The 22,483-nt window shown below is 30.6% G+C and overlaps 2 protein-coding genes across 2 annotated transcripts; one reads left to right on the top strand and one right to left on the bottom strand.

The window, feature by feature from the left end:
* The first annotated feature begins 795 nt into the window (after positions 1–795).
* On the top strand, positions 796–17,007 carry LOTGIDRAFT_201652 (hypothetical protein). Its single transcript, XM_009052566.1, has 19 exons — positions 796–910; positions 2,055–2,128; positions 4,277–4,348; positions 4,823–4,965; positions 5,444–5,541; positions 6,546–6,638; positions 6,974–7,054; positions 7,242–7,317; positions 7,686–7,837; positions 8,533–8,739; positions 9,433–9,519; positions 9,845–10,009; positions 11,701–11,787; positions 11,998–12,090; positions 12,528–12,677; positions 13,702–13,797; positions 15,500–15,671; positions 15,922–16,018; positions 16,260–17,007. The coding sequence occupies exons 1-19, from the start codon at positions 908–910 to the stop codon at positions 16,288–16,290; spliced, it is 1,977 nt and encodes a 658-aa protein (XP_009050814.1). The 5' UTR covers positions 796–907; the 3' UTR covers positions 16,291–17,007.
* A 1,085-nt stretch (positions 17,008–18,092) lies between these two features.
* On the bottom strand, positions 18,093–20,110 carry LOTGIDRAFT_142860 (hypothetical protein; the record flags this gene model as incomplete). The annotated part of the gene is made up of 2 exons (XM_009052567.1): positions 18,093–18,407; positions 19,268–20,110. Coding segments are annotated over 2 exons (1,158 nt in total), but the record flags the coding sequence as incomplete, so codon positions are not given.
* Between the last annotated feature and the right edge of the window lie 2,373 nt (positions 20,111–22,483).

Genomic DNA, 22,483 nt, shown 5'->3' on the forward strand with positions numbered 1-22,483 from the left:
AAAAAGCTTAATAGTACTCTTGTCAAATGAACCCCAATGTAAAAAGCCTCGGTCTAAGAATGACTATTATCTCTTTGAATTTGTATACGCCCACGTAAGATGGACATGTAAGGTGCCAGTGGGTGAATGTTACCTTGCCTGGCAAGCTATCTTAAAATTTGTTCTAAGAAAGGAAGACTCTACCATGTGATTGCTGTTTCAGAAGAAAATGGATCAATTATAGATCTAGTCACCCTGAGATATGCAGAAAAGTTGTATTTTCTAATGGTTTACTTTTTATCAAAAGAGAAGATTATGTTATCAACATAGTCAAATATGACACCATCTTGTTGGTTGCATCAAGTCTCATAAAATTGTGTAAAATTCAAGCGACCCCCACCCCCTTCCCAAACATTAATTCACATGTGGAAAATAGATCAAAGTAAGCATAAGACGAAGCATAAAGGATATTTAATATTATCATTTTTGAGTTAGTCAATATTGATTCGGCTCTACCAGTATGTTGCCTTTATGGTCAAGATTCGGTTGTTAAAAGTCTGATTTTTCGTTGAGGTCTTTCGACTACCGACAGGTGGATTTTTCGCCACATCCTAGTTTCTGACTAATCAACCCCGTGTTTTAGTCAACTTAGCAATGGCTTAATTTCTGAGTAATGTTTGCATAGTGTATCATAATTGTTCGTTCGTTATGTTCTATTGTTAACCAATTAGGTAATGTATTTGGGTGGTTTACATACGATAGTGAGAGTTATTTCCCTTGATCCTCATCCTAACTTTACTTCCTGTAAAAATGTCAACAAAAGAAAACAGATAACTTAATATAGTCTAGTAAACTATAAAACTAAGATTACGCTGACGTTTATGTTGGTAACATTTCTACAAATTATAATCACAAAATTCGTCTGGAAATGGTGAGTTGTTCTTACTTTGAATTGTTTCATTGGATTGGTTATAACATAGAACTGTAAATGTGTCGTATGTAATGAACTGCTGTAGTGACATTGGTGACTAGGCCTACTGGATGTTCAACCACTGTTACAAATAGAATTCCTATGTATAACTATGTACAAAACAAAAAATCAACCGATTCCTAAACACATAGTCAAAATCGTAACGGAAAGTTGCTACGCTAACCTATCTGTCAACTCAGCCATTAATGCCATGTCAATTGCTGATAGTGATAGATCTACACAGTAGTGTATACAGGATTTATGGTCAAATTATGAACAAACAGTGAGTTGAAATAGAACAACATATCCACATATAAAGTCTATCAATGTCATCACCTTGTTATGTTTATTTTTTTGCAATCTTTAGATTGAACGATGAGGTGTGAAAATTATGAAAATTTTCTTGAAAGATATCATGGATTTGTTAAGTTGTCATTTTCAAGGCCATGAACTTTCAAAGCAATTGTCACCCATTAACTTGATGTTTTAGACCCTGACAGGGTCTATTTGTTTGACTACAAAACACATTATTGGCATTAGAGCAACCCACTGTCGACCATATTTTATTATACAAATGATAAAACAAGAAAATTAAACCAATTTAAAACATTCTAAATTACATAAGCAAAAATTGAGAGCGACTGTACAGTTTGACAGTATCGTCTGAAGTGACACGTAAACATACACATAACACATGCGCATTGACACATTCTCAGTGGTAGTCAATACAAACAATAAACGGCTTGAAGGTTTCAAAGTTCATGACCTCGACCATGTCGTCCTGCTACAGCTAATCAAATTGCTAATGGCCTTCAGGATAATGTTGGAGAATAATTTCATAATTTTCACCCCTCCCTGATTGGGTTTGCGATAAATCTACTTGGTGTTGACATTGAAAGACATCAGTGTGGATATATTATTCTATGTGCAAAGTGCATATTTGATCCATTTCAATGCACAGTAATTCACAATTTGACCATAAATCTTGTCTTCTCAGTAGGAGAGGAACTATCGTCTGTTTATTTTACTACAAGAAAGATATCCTTCCATAGATTTATATCACTAACATGATGAGATTAAATAAGCTAATTGTCTAATATTACAGGAGGTAGATGGTAGTTATGATCCTATGGATGGACTATTATCTAGTAATGCTGAGAAATGGTTAGAAGATTGCAGGTAGACCTAATCCTATCAATGACAGTTTTTGCTTTATGGGCCGAAAATTAATTCTAATGTATCAATTTAAGAAAAATTTATGTAAAGATGTACAGAACTATGTCTTATTTAATGTTCCAGAGAACAGTATGTATGACTAATCATTAAAGGGACTCAACTCGTGAAACCATATTTTGCTCCCTGAGTGGATTACTTTCTAATAAATTAACATAAATAATGTAAAATGAGCTTTTGTTAAATTACACTAAAATTTTAAATGATCAGAAGTATATTTTTATTGTAAAGACTTTGATAGTAACTATTTTGATGATTGTTATTAAAGTTTGTTATCGAAATGTAAATGTTTTTTTTTTTTTTTTTTTTTTTTTCGAAATTTACACACCTTCCTGAGCCTAGACTGCAGTAGTTGCAGTAACCATTCAACTTCTCTAGACCTTCTGTAGTGGCGACGTCTTCTTAAGTGTATTTTGGAACATTTTTGCAAAACCGGAAATGCCACAGTTCAACATTTGCAGAAACGGGTTTTTTGACCCTGGAAGCCACATTTTTGGGCCGATTTTGCTCGGGTCTTCATTTTTGGAATCTGTGACTAAATTCTGATGTGATATGAGTAACAAAATTTCAAATTTCGAAAATTCGTAGCATACATTTTTTGGCCGATTTTTCGAAATTTTTGGACCATTTTTCAGTTTTTTTCGGATTAATCTGAAATTTTGATAAAAGATGCATGTCACTAATGTAAACCATTTGACGTATTCAAAATTTTTGCGTCACTTCCGGTTAAAGTGGAAAATCGATTTTCACCTTGACCTTTATAGGGTCAAAGGTCATTGACCTTGGCTATCATTTGATACTTTGACCTTTGACCCCAGACATGTACTTCCGGTTTTATAGCTATCCGTAAAAAGCCAAATTCGCAACTTTGGACTGCTCTAACACGTGACCTAATTAACCTAGAGGGTTAATTTTTTCGGTTTCCTAATGTTCTTCTCATGCACTTTACATGGATATAGAACAATTGCTTTTTAAAGCAAAATTGAAATTCGTGATTTTTTCAAATTTGAGTTTAGTTGTATATCTTATGACCTATTTTATGGAGAACCTTGATATTTGGAATACAACTAGACACTTTGAATATGAATTCACCTATGGCAAAAAAATTGGGGTGGGCGTGGCAAATCCAGGTTGAATTACTAATTGTTTACATTTTGGGGCTGGGGCATAACTCACATAGGATAAGTTTGTTAAAAAAGGGACTTTGCACACAATTACCTCATCCTTTTGGCCAGTTTGTGTTAACAGCTCAGTTGTTTCAGCTTTATAGTTCCAAAAAAGGAACGGGTTTTAACATTTGGGTATTTTCATTTTTCGATTTTGACCTTTGTTGACTTTTGTTGACCTATATCTTTTGACCTCTATTATGTGGGAACTTGACATTTGGAACATAACGTAACATTTTGAATATTGATTAACTTATTCAAAAAAAATTGAGTTGGGCGTGGCACTTCCGGGTTAAATTACTCATTATTGACATTTTTGGCCAGGGGCATAACTCGCAAAGTATACATTTGTTCAAAATGGAACTTTTTACACAATTACCTCATATTTTGAGCCACTTAGTCTTAGAATTTTGGTTGTTTCCGCTTCATAGTTCAAAAAAAGGAACAGGTTTTGGAAATTCAAAATTTTCAATTTTTGACCTTGACCTTTGTTGACCTTGACCTTTGTAGGATCAAACGTCATTGGCATTGGCTATCTATTTATACTTTTATATTTGCTGTCCTAAGTCAACTTCTGGTTTTATAGTCGTTAGCAATTTGAAATTTTAATGGCGTATATCTCTTGATCTTGACCTTTTTAGGCCTTCTCCTTTACAAGATCAAAGGTCATTGACCTTGGCTATCTGCTGATACTTTCATTTGTGAGGCCTGACGTCCACTTCCGGTATTAAAATCTTCTAAAAAATGAAAATTTCTCAACTTTAGACTGTTCTTGTGCTTGATCTAATTATCGTGGAAGGTTGATTTTTTCAGGATCTTTTGCATTTTGCTACATTTGCAAAGTCCCACTCTGTGCCACGTGTGGTTCTAGTTTTTATTGTAATTATTTTAATTGTAATGATTTTAATTATTGTTTTTATTTTGACAGCAATATTAAGAATATAGTTATTGGTAACAACAAACAGAAAACAGCAGTTATAGATAATGGTATACTTCCCAAGTATGTATCTTTTACTTAGCCATTAATGATATACTAAAATTTAGTAATTTAATGATTCTTTTTTTACTGTTAAATCAAATGACTTCCACTCTAATGGGCCTAAGTTTTCAAAGAACTTCCCTGCTTTATATGACTTAATTTTTACTAGTATTTATGTAATACCATCTTCACAATATCAAACTTTTGCGAATTTTGTATTATACCTTTATACATCATGGACAAATACACCCAATCAGAGCCCTTGATATAAAGACTGTAAACAGTTTGGTTAATTGTTTACAGACTTTCAGTTGAGGCCTCTGATTGTCTGTATTCCTTCGCATGCAATCCAATCAAATGGATGCATGTACAGTCTTCTGTGAAACAAGAAAGGTGGTTATTGCTGTCAGAGTATAAGATCGTTATAGCTTGACATTGTGAAGATAATGTAATTTAAGTGAAGATAATATAATTCAAGTGCTGTATATATTGTAGACTATTACAACTGATGGAAGATGAAAGTGTATCAAGTGAAATAAGGATAGAGGCTGCTGTTATTTTAGGAAGTGTTGCCAAGGGAACAGAGAATCATATACAAAGTTTAATAGATGCTGGCTGTGTACAGGTTACATTGAAAGGTATTTTTATTCATTATTCAATATTTGTATTAGATATGGATGACATGTAATGGTTAAAGGATATTGATCATTTGAGTTGCTGTGCCAGAATGAACGCCTCTCAGTATCTGAAATATACAACTTGGTCTCACAATTATTTTGGAAAAGCGAAGCTTATCATGCAAATTACATCATCTATTGAATAGCCAATGTGACTAAACTCTGATCAACAGCAAAAAAAGCCTTTTCTCAAAAATGTCTGAAGGTAAACTTCATCTCAAAGTATCAGGAAATAGCATACGGTAATCAATTCCGATTTAAAGATGTTAATTATGATTAGTTGATGCTGATGAGTTAAGGGAATTGGAGAAGGTGTTAAAGACGTCAAGATAGTGTTTTCACTGCAGTTACCTTTTTTGGATCCTGGATTCAATATGGCTGATAGGATTCTATGTAGTCATGACTACCACTAGAGGGATTTTGTATTTGATATTTGTAGGAATATATAGTAATAATATGAAATATGTTGAAGCCTGTTTACGATGTTTACGTTCTGTTTACCTGAGTAATAAAGCTCCTGCAGATCAAGTCTTTCAGGTACGTCTATACATTATAAGTACATCAAACTTTCATTAATTGTTGCATTTGTATTTGTCTCTGGAACAAAGACTTGGAAAGGTTTAGCACAATCCAAGGAACCAGAAAGATATTTAGACAGTGATTTTGCTCAACACATTGGTTAATTAATTATTTATTTTCGGGTCTTTAATAGAGATAATTATTATTAATTTATATTTAAATAATATAGAAAGAAAATAAATACAACAATTTAAGTATACGCCATGTGAAGTCTTGGTCTTGTTAGAAGCTTTCTCCACAAGGAATGTTTATCTTTTTGAAAAATTCTAATTAGTTTGGTCCCTGGAAATTTTTAACTGTTTTCTCTTAAATTTTTTACATTTCCATAGTTACCACCAAAACGAATAAACAAAACATTAAATTCTTCGCATTATAATTGTCTTCTGATATGTCAAGATTGATCCATTTATCTTTTTTTAATCTTATGTTGAAGGTTTTAAATATACAATTTTCATGACTTGTTTGAAGGGCTGTCAAGACATTAAAAAAAATCTGAAGGACCTAAAATCAACCTTAAATTGAAGGGAAGGACCTCAAATCTTCATAAACTCCTCAAATAGTCTCAAGCATTACATGAAATACACCAGTCAATGATCTGAAGTATAGTTTTTTACTGGATTTTGAAATTTTTTTTTTAAATGTAACAAAAAAAAAATAGATATCTCTATGATAACTATCATATATCATAATATTTTGGTATTTTTTAAACAGGCAATATTACTAACGATATACATCAATAATGCTTTTGAGACCAAGGTTTAATTGTTATATTTATATTCTAATACTTTTATTAATACAATTTTCACTGTTTTCTATGATTGTTTATTTTCATTTGCCACAAATCTTAGATTGCGTTATTGTTTATCGAAAAAATAAACAACGGTTTGCGTGATTTTTTGAAGGGAGTAATAGTACTAACGTAAATATTATTGAATGAAGTATATACAAATTATTATTTTTAGGACCCATCAACTATATCTCATCTTATATACATATTACCTAAAACACCAACAACAGAAGAATGTATAACCTCCATATTTTCTAGTTGTTGTAAGGTATGGTTAATTTTCATTCAGTTCTATTTATTTTACAAGACTACATAAAACATTACTTAAATCTTAACATGTTTCAATGGTACAACATTTGCTCATTTGCTCAGAAATAAACACACTTTTTTAAACATTAGAAAAACTCAGTTTCCCTCATGTCCAATATTTTTCAAGAGCTTGAGACTCCTAAGGGATAGACACACAGATGTTAGGTAACTCTCTTCATTTCATTTCATTTCGTTGCAAATGCTTTTAAATGTATCAGCAATTTTTTTTGGATTGAAAAGGTTATAAAAAATTGGAGATATTTTGTTTTAAGAACCTGTACAATGTCTTTGTAGTCTACAACCCATCAGAATATTTTGTGTAGTAATGGTATTGTTGCTGCTGTGGCTCCATTATTGAATTATAATATTTATAAGGTAAGATTCAGTTTTATTACAACTCCTGAGGAATATGCACGATTCTTGTCATTACTGTCATGTTAATACCTCTTCTCAATATTTGTAAATTGTTAAATCATGGAAGCATTCAATGGAAAAGATTCTGAAAAGTTTTTACTTTGCTAATATAATAATTGCTATTTATTTGATTTTCGTAATAATTTAGGTTCAAATGCCAACATTAAAATGTATAGCAGTAGTTTGTTATAGAAATGAAATGGTGTCAAGAGCTGTAGCTTCAGGTTAGATATTTTACGTATTGGCATCACCCATGTCCGTCTGACAATTCTAGAGTGCATAATTCTTGACTAACTGTATTTTGATGAAAACTTGGTGAAATTGTTCATTATCACCCCAGTATGAACCCAGTTGAAAAGCAATAAAATCATAAAATATTTTATAAAACTTCTTGTTCTGTTCTGCCTAATATTCTTATTTAAAAACAGCTGCCAGTGGGTGATATATATTACATTGCCTGGCAAGCTATCTTTAACTCTTGGATAAAGTGGACACAGCTCATAATGTGGACATTTTTTTTTTATTGGAGCTTTAGAATTAGCAAATGTGATATAGTGATATGTACTACAGTGGTTTTCTAATATTTTTTCAGCCACATTTAATGGAGAACCTATACCTAGTTTATTGGTCAAATTAATGGCTAGAAACAAAACATCAGAAATGCAAATGGCATCAGCCAAATGTTTGACGTATTTATACAGATCTGGTGGATTAACAGCTGATAATCCTCTTATTCCACTCAAGGTAAAATTTCAAATTCTCTGTTTAAAACACGTCAAAACAATTTTGGGACATTCATTGTTAAATATTGATTTGTAGTGTCTGCACACTTTTAACAGTGTTTTGATTGATTAGCATAAACTATGACAACTTGATGCTGTTGGATCAAAATTCAACATATTTAATAGAGGAATCTGGTCAGATCATGGTTGGCAAATGTAGTTAAATTTGAATAAAATGTCCTAACTATATAATAGTTGAGAAATATTGAGAAATTCAATGTTAAACGTACTATCTCTTATGACGTCCAAAAAGTGTAAATTTTTAAAGTGGGCCAATATGAGTTTTTGTTCATCAGTTGAACTTACCAGGTAACAGAATCTCTCTATAATCCACAAAACTAAATAATAGTCCATGAAAGTTGGTAATTTTGAAACATGCCTAGAAATGTGTTTCTATAATTATTTAGTTTAATTGATATATCATCTTATATAGAGATTCTATTCTTTAGTTATAGCACCTGGTAAGTCTAACTGATGAATATATACACTTTAGTTGACCAAGTTTGTGACTTAAGAATTTATGCCCCCATTCTAACATGTAGTATTCTTTAAAATATTGTCTAGTGTCTGCACACATTTAACAGTGTGATTGATTTGTTAGCATACACTAACATATTGCATTGCAAAGTGTATATCATTTAGTACTTTGTTTTGTAGACATTGCCAACATTAGTTAGGATGTGTAAAAAAGATAGGACTTTAGAAGAGAATATTGATGGTGCAGAGACATTAGCTTATCTTATTGAAGTTGATCCTGAACTACAGAAAATAGCTTCTATAACAGATCATGTTATTACTACATTGGCTGTTTATCTGAAATATACAGATGTACAACAAATATCTACTAAACCACATTGTAAAAAGGTCAGTTTAATCTTCCTTTTAGATGATTATAGATCAACATTATGAATATACTAGCCAGTATTCAGAAACTGGGGGTAACAATAGGGGACAACTGTCAACAGTTAAGATTCCAATCTCCAGAAAAATGACAGTTGTGACATTTTGGGGGTTGATTTGAGTGTTGAATATATGTAAATAATCTTCAGAAGTACTAGGAGTGTAGAAAATCAACTAAATACTTAAGAAAAATACTTTAAACTTGGAATTTTACATCATTCTTTCTCTATATGTCTTTTCTGTATATCACAGAGTATTTTCAACTGATGAGGCGTCATATTAACATTCAAAGGTGGATAATTCTGGACACACATGGATTTGAAGGCTCTAATTTCGACAAAATTCCTGTGAACACTTTTGCTGATTGGCTTAGTTAAGAAGATACGATTGGTAAAAAATATGAGGATGTGGTACAAATGGGATTTAACATTTTTTCTAGGTTAAAATGTTTGCTAAATACTATGATATTATTATGATATTGACAAAGAGTTTGAAGTATATTTGCCATTTTTGTGCAGTTCTAGTTCCTTTGAAGAATACTTACATATATTCAGACCCAAATCAACTCTGAGCCTTTAAAACAGACTATTGTTCATTCAATAAAATTGTGTAATGAATTGGACTCTATTGATTGTGTGTTTTTATTTTTATCACCAGGATATCGACTGGGGTTTGGAGATGAAACAAGCTGCTTTTAAAGCTTTTGCTTCTATTGGTGCTAATGATGAAGATATACGGAAAAAGGTGATTACAGAAGCATAGACTGAGGATCTAAGCAGGCAAAATCAAAAAAAAAAATTTCTGCTTTCCAGATTTTTTTCCATTCCTGTTTCACCAGCATGTTTCTGCCAGTGATGCAAGGCATTGCCCAATTATTCATTTCATTTTGTTTCTTCAATTGCAGAAAGGCATCTTCCTCTATCTATATTAGGTAACTTCCAGGTAAATAATTAGGTAATTTCCAGAGCAGGGGAATGTACAATTTGCCCTCCAGATGTTTTCAACCTTGTGTAATCTTGGGTTGGGGATTCAACTATGAAAGCCATGGATGTTATTTTTTTCATTTTAGATTATAGAAACAGAGAATTTAATGGATCATATTTTAATGGCCATGAATAGTGATAACAGTAAAGTTCAGGGTGCAGCTACAAGATGTCTACATAGCCTGTCCAGATCAGTTCAACAGTTACGTACTACATTTAAAGATCATTCTATCTGGAAACCATTAATGAAGGTACATGAACTATTATTTAAAGGGACCATTTCAGTTAAGTTGACTATAACCTCTAAAAGACATCATTGCATTGCATCATTGCGTTGCTGAAAATACACTTATATCTAAATTTCAGTTCCAATTTTACTGTAGCAGACAGAAATGTCCACATTTTCACACAGGTGTATCAAAGTAGAGCCTTAAACTTTTATTTCATTTTATTACTTGATAACTCATCTTCATAATAATTACAAATCATGTCTACCACCATACATGTGTAATCTACCGATGTTGTCGGGTTTCTACCGCTTTTGCATGTTGTCTACCGCTCTACCGGCGGGTTACCCGATTCTACCGATTTTTGTTTTTTTTGCTGATCAAATTTTCACGGGACCTACCGTTTTCAATGTTCAAATTCTCTACCATAAATCAACAAAATATCTATCATTACTTGTATCTTAATTGCCAGTAACACGCGTTAATCTCATCACATAATAATATTATCATTGCCTGATTAATTAATCCCCCAATTAAGATGGTAATTTGATCTATTTTCGCCCGATAATGTGTATTTTAAGCCCACATGACACTTTTTATAACAACATCCGGTAGATTCTACTTTCGCTTTTATAATAAATTTTATGGTAGCCCTACTTTTACTAAAAAAACGAAATCTTGAAGTCTTCTCAGTATCTTATACTGTCAGTGTCAATCTGCGAGGTCTATAATAGGCCTATATAACATAGACGTCGTTTCAGAATTATTTGTCATTATTGGTAGATTATCATACGCGACTGGATGTCTAATTCTTATGTAAACTCAAACTTCAAACATTCATTTGATTGCCTGCATAACAGGCTTACTTATTACAAGTCTTTCCATATCTGAAGAACGTCAAAATGGAAGCGGAAAATTCAGTTTGATACTTCGTGAGAGCGTTGCAGGAAAAGTATTTAATGATCGCACTGGAGATATTTAAGATGTCATGAATTACACCTTTGGAAAAAGTAACATTGCCAGTACACATTATTTACTAAATATTTCTTTCAGGACATACTGATTTTTAATATGATATTACATGTAGGCCTACCGGTACCATTTAATTTAGAGGGCTGGGATCATGCTTGCTTTCTTGTTTTCAAACATCATTTCACCTTGACATTATTTTTGATTCAATCAATACTGAAGAATGATAATATCAAATTTTTTTCGGGCCCCTAAATTTAAAATATCAGGCACTATTTCTAGAATTATCCATAATTATAGATTGTTAATTTTAACTGTGTCATGTAGGCCCATGATCAATTTAATTAATTTACAAGGCTTAAAGCTTATCTGAAAAAAAAAAAAGAATCAATTTGGAGTTTCAAATCACGAATTTCTCCTGACTTTTCACCCAATCTCCAGATTTTTCAAGGCAAATCTCCAGATTTTTTTTCCTGACCTGTACACATGTATGTCTACCACTTTATTATGATTGACATGTTTAGTTCTGCCTTCATGCAAAGTGGTTAGTCTCCCCTTCTAAGTGTGTCAAAGTAGAGCCTTAAACTTTTATTTCTTGATATCTGAGCTTCATAATAATAACCTATCATGTCTTATACTGTATAATGATTGACATGTTTGGCTCCACCTTTATGCTAGTGGTTAGTCCCTCAAGTCTGTTATTGATCTAGAGACGTTGCCATTAATTATACTGGTATTTATTGTAGTTGATACAAATTGGTAATGATGAAGTATTGTCTATAGCATCTTCTACATTGTGTAATCTATTATTAGAATTTTCACCCAGCAAAGAGGTAAGCATCAACATACATATCTTCTAATTAGAATTACATTAAATTTTCATTTCATTTTTTATTTTGAATATTTTTATTATAGCATTTGAACAGAACTACTGTAGAAAACTGATTGGATTACAATTGAGAAGAAAAGTATCCGCAAAAAATATTGATTAGTTTTTTATTCTAAGATATTTTGAGTAATTATTTGAGTAATTCAATTTTTAGGATATATTAGAGTCTGGTGCTATCAATATGTTATGTAAATTAGCTATGGAAGAAGATCCAGCTTTAAAACTTAATGGTGTATGGGGTCTAATGGTAAGTTGAATAACAAATTTTGTTGTTATTACTCAAACATTTGGGCGAGATTTATTATAAATTATTATAAGGAAGAGAGATCTATTGAAGTTTGAAAAAAGGGTATGACAAATAGTTGAACATATTGTACTGGTAATTGTTTACCTGTTATTATCTTATTAAGGACAAAGCTGCCAGTGGACATATGTTACCTTGTATAGCAAGCATCTATCAAACTGAGTCTCAAACTTGGCCAATAAGAGTATATAGATTATACAAGAATTCTGTTGTATATATTTTTGGAATCCGTTAAGTCCACTGATGAATATAGACTCATTTGGACTAAGTTTTAAAATTTTCAATTTTTTGATTACCATTTCTTCTTATTGTGTACAATGTTCTGTTATGTTTTATGTGCAGAACTTTTAATCAAACATGTCGTATTTATTCCATTTCAGAACATGGCATTTCAGTCGGAAGAGAAAGTAAAATCCCAGATTGTAGAAACACTAGGAGCTGAACAGTTGTTTGTGTTGTTATCAGATGATGATGCCACCATCTTGATGAAGACTTTGGGATTATTACGTAATCTCCTGTCCAATAAACCAGTTTGTAATCTCGTGGTTTGTTAATTAACTCATATCATCCTTCATTCCTTCTTTATATGATAGATTCGCCATCCGTTGACCAATCGTACCTTAGTCCATGTTTTTAGCTAAATCAATCAATGATAGTGTTCACAGCTCACTGTTGAAATTTGGGTCTTCAATTCTATTTGTGTACAGAATTATTCATGTTTGAAAGTTCAAATGATGACTTATATTTTCTTGAGACTCTGCCACATGTAGAAAAGACATATATATATATAGAAATAGAAAGTGAAAATTCTAGTTTGAGTTATACTTGAGGGGATCTTGCTATATGAAGTGAAGTTCTAGTACTTTATGAAAACTATTTACATATATTCAAGAGTTATTATATATGTTAGTAGCAGCTAATGAAATTCTCATATGAGGAAGTTTATCAGTCATATATGAGGAAGTATTAGTGGTATCAGGTGTTTTTATTGCACAATTGTGATATTTGGTATAGAAATAGCAAAAGTCTATTTAGACAAGCGACCTCTACTAACTTGAATTAACAATCATTGAGCTATTTACATTGTTACATATACTAACACTTAGATATTCACCAGCCTCCTTAGACTGCAGGTACATATAGGGTGCAGACTTACTAAATTAATGGAGGGACAAATGATGAGGTTGATTTTCAAAATGTGACTGCTCTGTTGAAACGATAAGTGCAAACCTCCATTGGAGCATCTGAGAGAGTTCTCCCCCAAGAAAATTGGTGAAAATAGAATTGATTGGTGCATTCTGACACATATTTTGGTCAAAAACTTGGATGATCATATTTTCGAAGTTGTTAGAAATGGATAAAGGGGTGGGTGGGGGTACAAACCATTATTGTAAGAGGACATCTCCTGTATCCCAAAGGTGTCTAACTAATGGGATATAACTGAAGCAGTGACTAGTAAAAGAATAATAATCCTTTAAACAATACATATCATGTTGCCTTTAAAAGTTTTTGAATTTGATATAATCTTTATAGCTTGTTTATTGTGTATTTTAGCATATAGATAGTATTATGAGTTTTTATGGTACACAAGTCATGCAGGCTGTGGTATTTATTCTAGAGGGGGATCATTCTATTGATATTAAAGAACAGGTAAACTATCAAACTTTCTATTTGCGAGAAAGAATGGAGGGGTGGAAATGTTGTTTATTAAAGTGCCGCCTCCACCTTATAGCGATTACCAGTTGCGAATAAGGAAAAGTAGCCATGGGTACCACATGCAACTCTAAAATCAGTAGCATGAAAGTTTTGCTTTCAAAACATACAACAGCTTTTCTTATTCGCAACCATATGCAACTGTTGATCACTATGGTGAGAAGGCTCCTTTAGTAAATAATATTGCTGGCAGGATATATGATTAAAACGATACATATTGCAATACAACGTGTTGAGATATAATTGGAAGTGGTGTTGTGGAAAAGTTCTTCATTGAGGAATTCTTGTCTTTCGATCAATTTTCATCAAATTTTGTATGTCATCTTAAAACTACTTCCAAATGTTCTGCTATTTCAGTAATTTAGAAATACAATACAGACATTATGTATATTAGCATTATATAGCTGATGTATATTGTATATTGTTACAGACATTTTGTATATTATTTAATATAATTAGATAACTGATGTTTTTTGTAGAGTGTCACAGACATGGTGTACATGTATATTAGCTAATATAGCTAAGGTTTATTTTATAGTGCTACAGATATTACGTATATTATAATATATGTTTATTGTGTATTATTACAGATATTATATATATTAACTAATATTTATTGTTACAGACATTATATATATTAACTAATACTTATTGTTACAGATATTATATATATTAACTAATATTTATTGTTACAGACATTGTGTATATTTACTAATACTTATTGTACAGATATTATGTATATTAACTAATACTTATTGTGACAGACATTATATATATTAACTAATACTTATTGTTACAGATATTATGTATATTTACTAATATTTATTGTTACAGACATTATGTATATTTACTAATATTTATTGTTACAGATATTATATATATTTACTAATATTTATTGTTACAGATATTATATATATTAGCTAATATCTATTCTTACAGATATTATATATATTAACTAATATTTAATGTTACAGATATTATATATATTAACTAATATTTATTGTTACAGATATTATGTATATTTACTAATATTTATTGTTACAGATATTATATATATTTACTAATATTTATTGTTACAGATATTATATATATTTACTAATATTTATTGTTACAGATATTATATATATTTACTAATATTTATTGTTACAGATATTATATATATTTACTAATATTTATTGTTACAGATATTATATATATTTACTAATATTTATTGTTACAGATATTATGTATATTTACTAATATTTATTGTTACAGACATTATGTATATTTACTAATATTTATTGTTACAGATATTATATATATTTACTAATATTTATTGTTACAGATATTATATATATTAGCTAATATCTATTCTTACAGATATTATATATATTAACTAATATTTAATGTTACAGATATTATATATATTAACTAATATTTATTGTTACAGACTTTATATATATTAACTAATATTTATTGTTACAGACTTTATATATATTAACTAATATTTATTGTTACAGACATTATATATATTTACTAATATTTATTGTTACAGACTTTATATATATTAACTAATGCTTATTGTAACAGACTTTATATATATTAACTAATACTTATTGTTACAGATATTATATATATTTACTAATATTTATTGTTACAGACATTATGTATATTAGCTAATATAGCTGATGGTGACAGAGCTAAAGATTACATCATGGAAAATGAGGATGTATTGAAGAAATTGATGTCTTATATGAACCATAGTGATCCACAACTACAAATAGCTGCAACTTATACCATCTCTAATTTAGTTTGGAATGATCATGATGATGGTAATTAGTTCTTGAATGATATTTTATGTCTATGAAATTTTCTCATATTATTTTTTAAGAGTTATTCAAAAATTACTTAGTTTAATGGATTTAACAGATTATACACAGGAATTCTGTTGTTAGTCTTCTGATTAATTTTATGCTTTTATTGAACACATTTAGAATTAATATTATATGATCATTTTAAGAGGTAGTATTCCTTTAACTCTCCCAGGCTCCTGATAATGCTAATGATAAGTTTGTTTTTCAGTTAAATGTTATCGCAGACAAGAGAAATTGAGAGAACTTGGAGTACAGAAAATATTACAGAAATTACTAGATACACCAAATCAAACATTATTTGAAAAGTAAGAGATTTTGTTGTACTGATTTGTGGTGTATTTTTTTATTATTGAATTATAAAGCACTGGCTATGCCTATGACCTCTGATTGGCTGTATTCACTACAATCCAATCAAATCATTGAATTTACAAACATGAAGCAGGTAATAGGTCGATATTGTGATGATGATAAGTGACAGATGGAAACATTAATATTAACAATATTCCCTCAAAAATGTCACCCATTGTCATTTTTTTTCCATTTTAGAGTGAAAACAGCTCTTCAACAGTTCTCATGACAGTTGATGGAACCATGTGATTCTGGACTTTATTAGCCATTTTATATAAAAATATTTTAAATGTTGTCATCAGGTACAACACGATATTCTTTGATTGGTGAAAATATTGTCATTAAAACAGGACTGTGGCAGAAAATTTTTTAGACTACAACTAAAAAAGTAAAAGAAAAATAAATAGTAATCTGAAGTTCAGACTTAAAATACAGCTCTGAATAGTGTGTTTCCTATATTACTGTGGGCAACTGTATCCAATCGGGACCTGGCGATATCATTATTTAAATGAAGATAAAGATATTGTAATAATTCATTTAAAGATGGCTTCCCTTATTTTCATTTATGAAAATGAAAATGCTAATACTTATATGAATAGAAAGTAGATATGTTCTAATGACTTGGAAAAATATCAGTTTGTCTCACATGTCCATTATTAATTCATAATTAGCTAAATTAGAAGAGAATTACCACTAGAATTCCAATGAGTGGCCTGATCAAGAAAGGTCAAAAAGTCTTTTTTTGTTTATCCAGACTGTACATATATGGACATTTATGATTGGTTAAAACTCTTTAGTTATATGCAATAAGAACAAAATGATATGATTAAGAATACATGGTAATTCATTAGAAACGCCAATTAATCAAATAGTTTTCTTAATTTGACACTAAAAAATGAGGAAACCCATCAATAATGTATGAAGATTTAATAAAAAATCAATTTACATGATTCTTGTTATTGCCTACAAACCAACAAACAAATAAATACTTGCAAAATATAAACAAGGAACTTGTTTACACTCAACATCTTACAATATACATGTAAACAAAACATTAAAGGTATTGTACAGAGGTTTTCTAAACTTTTTATGTGTATCTGGGACACTGTCTATTTGGTCAAATGCAGCAATAATAGATATAATTTTATATTCATTTTGATTACTGAACACATAAATACTCTTTTCTCAATTAGGAAAACCTTTAACTGTAAAAACATTTATTTCTGAGGACATCAAATTTTTTAGATTCTTCCCAATTTTTTTTTACAGTAGTTTTCAAATTTTTCTTTGATACTTCATTAATAATATACCTGGCAATTTGACTTGCCAATAACCAGACCACATCCAATTCAATGCATTATAATTAAACTATAATACTGCACGTCTAAGAAAAGTATCATACATCCACAGCTTTCTAAGTATTGATTGTCAGAATTAGCCAATTTAAACAAGTCCAAAGAGTGAGGCTGTTTAAATCAGTTAACGAATGAAAATGTGCAAAACATGAATATGTGCTTTAAAGTACTTAAGATGATTGACAAAAGTCGCATGTTCCTTTAGCAACTGAACATAATATCTATCGTTGCTAAAGGATCTTGGACAGGATGGAGGAGTGTTGTGTTATAATCCTTGCAAGTGCCACGCTATATTTTAGTCTTCAAGCAAGTATTGTTTGTACATCAGATTATGTAACAGAACTGGCTACAGATATGTCTGGATGAAAATATAAAATAAAATGTTGAGACAGTCTTCACATGATAGCATTATGAAAACTGTTAATATTGGTCCTGGAAACTTGAGAGTAGGAATGAGACTAGATGTTATGTTTACACAATCATGAATAAAATTTACTCCTGTTTCTTGTGGCACATGCTGAGGATGTGGCTAATATGTCAGTAATGATCTTGGCAGACAATTCCAGACACTACATTAACAGAGTAAATCTTTAAATAACCTCGATTTAAACCAAGTTACAGCACAATAAAGCTCCTCCCATTCGTTTATACAATGGTAATTCTCAATGTCATGTTACTATAATTTGGATGTAATTGCAGGCTTTCTCTTGAAATGATTTTTATTAATATTCAGGGCGTTCTTAGCATGTTTGATAATTTCATCTAAAACAGGATAGGGAACATGCTTGTGGACTGGCAGGTAGACCACGTGATCTATCAAATATTTAGCTTCATGTGGGTAAAACATTACATCTGTTGTGGTTTTTGGTTGAATTTGTTCACCATTTTGAGATTTAAATCTGTCTTCTTCAATCAAATTTAACTGAGTTGCACCTCGATAAGCATCAACGCCTAAAGCTCGAATTGTAGCCACAAACAAATCTGGATTTTCCTGAAAAAATAATATTCATCAAATAAAACATACATAAAAAATAAACATACATATATAATACTAGCCACAAGTATTTGGATTCTCCAAAATGGATGCAGTAATTTTAATATAAAGAAAGAAAGAAACAACTATATTTTACAAGGATAACAACTTAAGTTCACAGTTAAGGCCAAACAGCTTGACATTGATCTTTCCTTGATTACCCATACCTATTTACAGCTGTGTCGACTGTAATTATGAGTAAAGATGACTTATTCAAGTTAATCAGATTTTAAAAACCAATTGAGGTCGAAACCCATAGCAGCCATTCGCTCGATGTAACCAAGCAAATGACGTCATGTATAAAACCAATGCTCTAACCGACTGTGCTATAGAACAAGCAAGCTTATTTGAATTTAAGCATTTTTTAGACTGTACATTAAGACTAGTCTGTCTGATACTATAGTTCGTTCTTGTCATTAAGAAACAGGTTCCATATGACACTCTTGATTGGTTCGAAAAAAATGGAACGTGGAACAAAGCTTGTACAATGGAGACAAAAATATCAGAAAGAAAAGAAACAAAATTGTAAACTAATTTCATGATTTTTTTAAAAAACATTTTTTTTAGTCCCTCAACTTACTTAAAATGAATCAAAATGAACAATAACATTTTCATGATACTTTGTTTGATCATTAAGATAAAGATATTTTCTGATATGTTACAAGTTTCTCAATGGACACAATTATGTCCAATGTCCAATTAGCATTTAGTCAATTGCTTCAAATTCTTTGTGCGAGGACCAAAAAGTCTTGAGATTTTATTCTATTTTTATAAAAACGTTTATTTTGTAAAATTTAGTGTTATCGTTGACAACTTACCACGAGAATTGGAAATAACCAAAAATTGTTCATATCACATAGTCTTCCTACTGTTTCTATTTCTGGTGGTAAACGATTCAAAACGTATAGACCCTTTGTGCGTTGTTTAGCTAAGTCCTCAAGATCTATCGTAGATTGTCGATGTAACATCATGGACAGCAGACTTGTTGAAGGCTGGTAACGGATATTGTCTATCAGATTATGTGGAAATCCACGTAACATTTTTACAAATACATCTTGATAGTCGTAGCCTAAACTTAGACATAATTTTATGAATAATGTTATTAGGGTAGGGGAAGTCTGTACTTTATGCCATAAATACAATTTAAAGACTTTCTGTGAATACGACTGTCTACTCTGCACAGGATATTTATTTTGAATTTCCATCATCTTGTGATGTACATGTTGATTTTTTATAATGGCTACACCACCTCCAAATGAAGTAAAAAACTTGATAGATCCAAAACTATACAATGCTACATCAGATTCCGGATCACTCAAATAGTTTAATCCCTGGAAATATTCTGCACAATCTTCTATAACAGATATATTAAAAGTTTTAGCAATTTTGAGAATTGGTGACATTTCAATCCTTTTCCCATACAGATGTGCCACAAGCACGGCTACAGTCTTTGGAGTGATAAGAGATTCCAAAAGGTTAATTTTAGGCGAAACTGTTTCTATAGAAATATCAAGAGGGATGATGGTGAGGTTGTGATGCTTTACGACTTCAGCTATTTGAGGAATATTTATAGCAGACATGATGACTTCTGATCCAGGCGGGTAATTTTGAACCAGAAGATATAGGTCCAAGGCACTCCGTACAGATAAACATGGAAGTATGCAATTTGGATTTGCAGAATTGGACCATAATTTTTTGATATTTTCTGCCAAATCCACAGAACTTCTGGTGCATGTTACGCTTTCTTTGATTGCTTTCCAGAAATGTCTTTCCTCTGCATCTGAAAAGAAATTGAAATATGAGTTAAAAGGACAGGTGCGCCTTTTTTTTTTACATTAGTATATCTAAAGACTAATATACATATTCAAGACTCAAATCAACCCCTTTTAAGATACCATTATAGGACTATATGGTTCAATTCGAAAAGTCTCTCATAAAACCTGAAACGCTATAGACTCACACAACAGAAAATTTCATTGCAGCATTAATCTTTTCAAGAAACATCTCTAATCCATCTCAACTTGTTAATATGCATTAGCTTGGAAAATTTGCTACTCTCTATAATGTTTACAAGCTGAAGCCCTCCAAAGGCAATACCTAACAAACTGTTCATCAAAATGTCTTGAACAAATTTAATCGATTAAATAGTCAAAATATCGGCTGTAGAAAAAACAATCGAATATATCTCAAGAGCATTCTCCATGTGACAGGAATCCAGTATGGATTGAACATAAAATAGATGTAAGAAGTTCAACAGTCTAATAAAACCTTCAAGAAAGTAGTTGATTGATAAACCATGTTAAAATTGAGAACATGACCCTCAATATTATCATGATCCCTTATATCAATTAACACATAGTTAAACACGGTTATACTATTCCATAAAAAAAAACCTAATATTAATTTGAATACTCACCTATATAAACAGCAAAATAAGGTAGTATATCATACTTTCTCTTGTCAACCATTTTTTACAGTCAGCATAATCTCACATAAAAATAAAATATTCAGTCCTACAAATAAACAGCAGATCTGGCTCTTAATGTGAAAAGTTGAATCAGTCGTATTCAATAAAATGCATGTTTCAGACCACCAGATGCTGATAGTCGACAGTATTACATACAGACATCAGGAAATCATATCAAAATTAATTACATCCACAGATACAGGTTAAAACTTAAAAGAATATAGTAACCAGGGCATGAGAATCATTCCCATCAGGTCGAATGGCTAACAATATACTACATGACGTGTCCTACCACAAATCATTTCAGATTGACTGTCAATTTACTAACCATGTCAAATCACAAATCATTTAGATTCAAAAATGATTTACTGTTTAACTTACTTTATCAAACCACCAAACTTTTGATACAGTACTGAATAAACAAACATTGAAATATAATAGTCCTATTGTATTTGTAAGCAAGTAGGTCATAAATGGCTACCATTTTTACTTATATAGTTAAAGGGACAAATCTGAAAATTTTCATTACTAAAAAAAAAATTTCAAATTTAAAAAAACTAGTTTGTTTTTTAGCCATATATAGTGGCTCAATATTTTTTAGTTGAAACCTGTTTATTTTACATAAATCTGTAGATTAATTTTCCAGCACAAAACAAATTCATACAAATAATTTCAGTAATGATCCTAATGCATGCCTATATATTCTAATATAATACGAAATTTAGTAAATTAAACGCCAAATTGTAGAGAAATATGATGTCTCCTTCTTATTCTGAAGTTTTCAACTAAAAATATTGAGGCACAGGCTCCAAAATAAGATCCAACTGCTTTAAATAGTAGGCCTAGACTCTTGGGCTTACAGTGGTTTCCCCCCTTTATAATTTCCACCCTAGTGGTTTCCTCCCCTATATATATATATGTAAGCTTAGGGTATGTAAAGAAGAAGAATTTGATTTAATAACATATTTTATTTCATTTTAGATATTGAAATCTGTAGTTATATTTTCCCTAATTCAAATTATTTTTTTTCTATATTTTTTAATAATTATGTGTTGTATACATGATTGCCTGAAACAAATAAAGAGTTAATTTTTTTAGGCAATCAATATTGGTCTTATGTTCAATTATGTGACAATAAATAAAATAACTTATATTACTATTATTCTTAACAAATAGAAAACAAGACGGGTTTAATTAATGAAAATGTTATATCTAAGAATAAAAATGCAATTTATTCCAATGGCTTCCTGATATTATGTTAATCCATCACAATAATTGATAAAGATTAACAGGTTTTTAATTAGTTTATTATATGTTAATTAGGGGAGGAAACCACTAGGATTAAAAAGACGTGGAAACCACTAAGGAGGAACTTGTAAAGGGAGGAAACCACTACATGGCCTATGCTCGTTTTATCACCTTTTGGTTTGGTTGATCAAGTAGATCATATATAGTATTACATAGTAGTTAAGAGCATATTTTAGAAATATTTTCATATATAAAACACAATGTTTGTATTAATAAAAATAATGAGTCTATTGCCCCTTTAAAGAAAAAAAAAAAAGTC

The sequence above is a fragment of the Lottia gigantea genome, assembly GCF_000327385.1.
Source record: "Lottia gigantea unplaced genomic scaffold LOTGIsca_187, whole genome shotgun sequence".
NCBI classification, from domain to species: domain Eukaryota; kingdom Metazoa; phylum Mollusca; class Gastropoda; family Lottiidae; genus Lottia; species Lottia gigantea.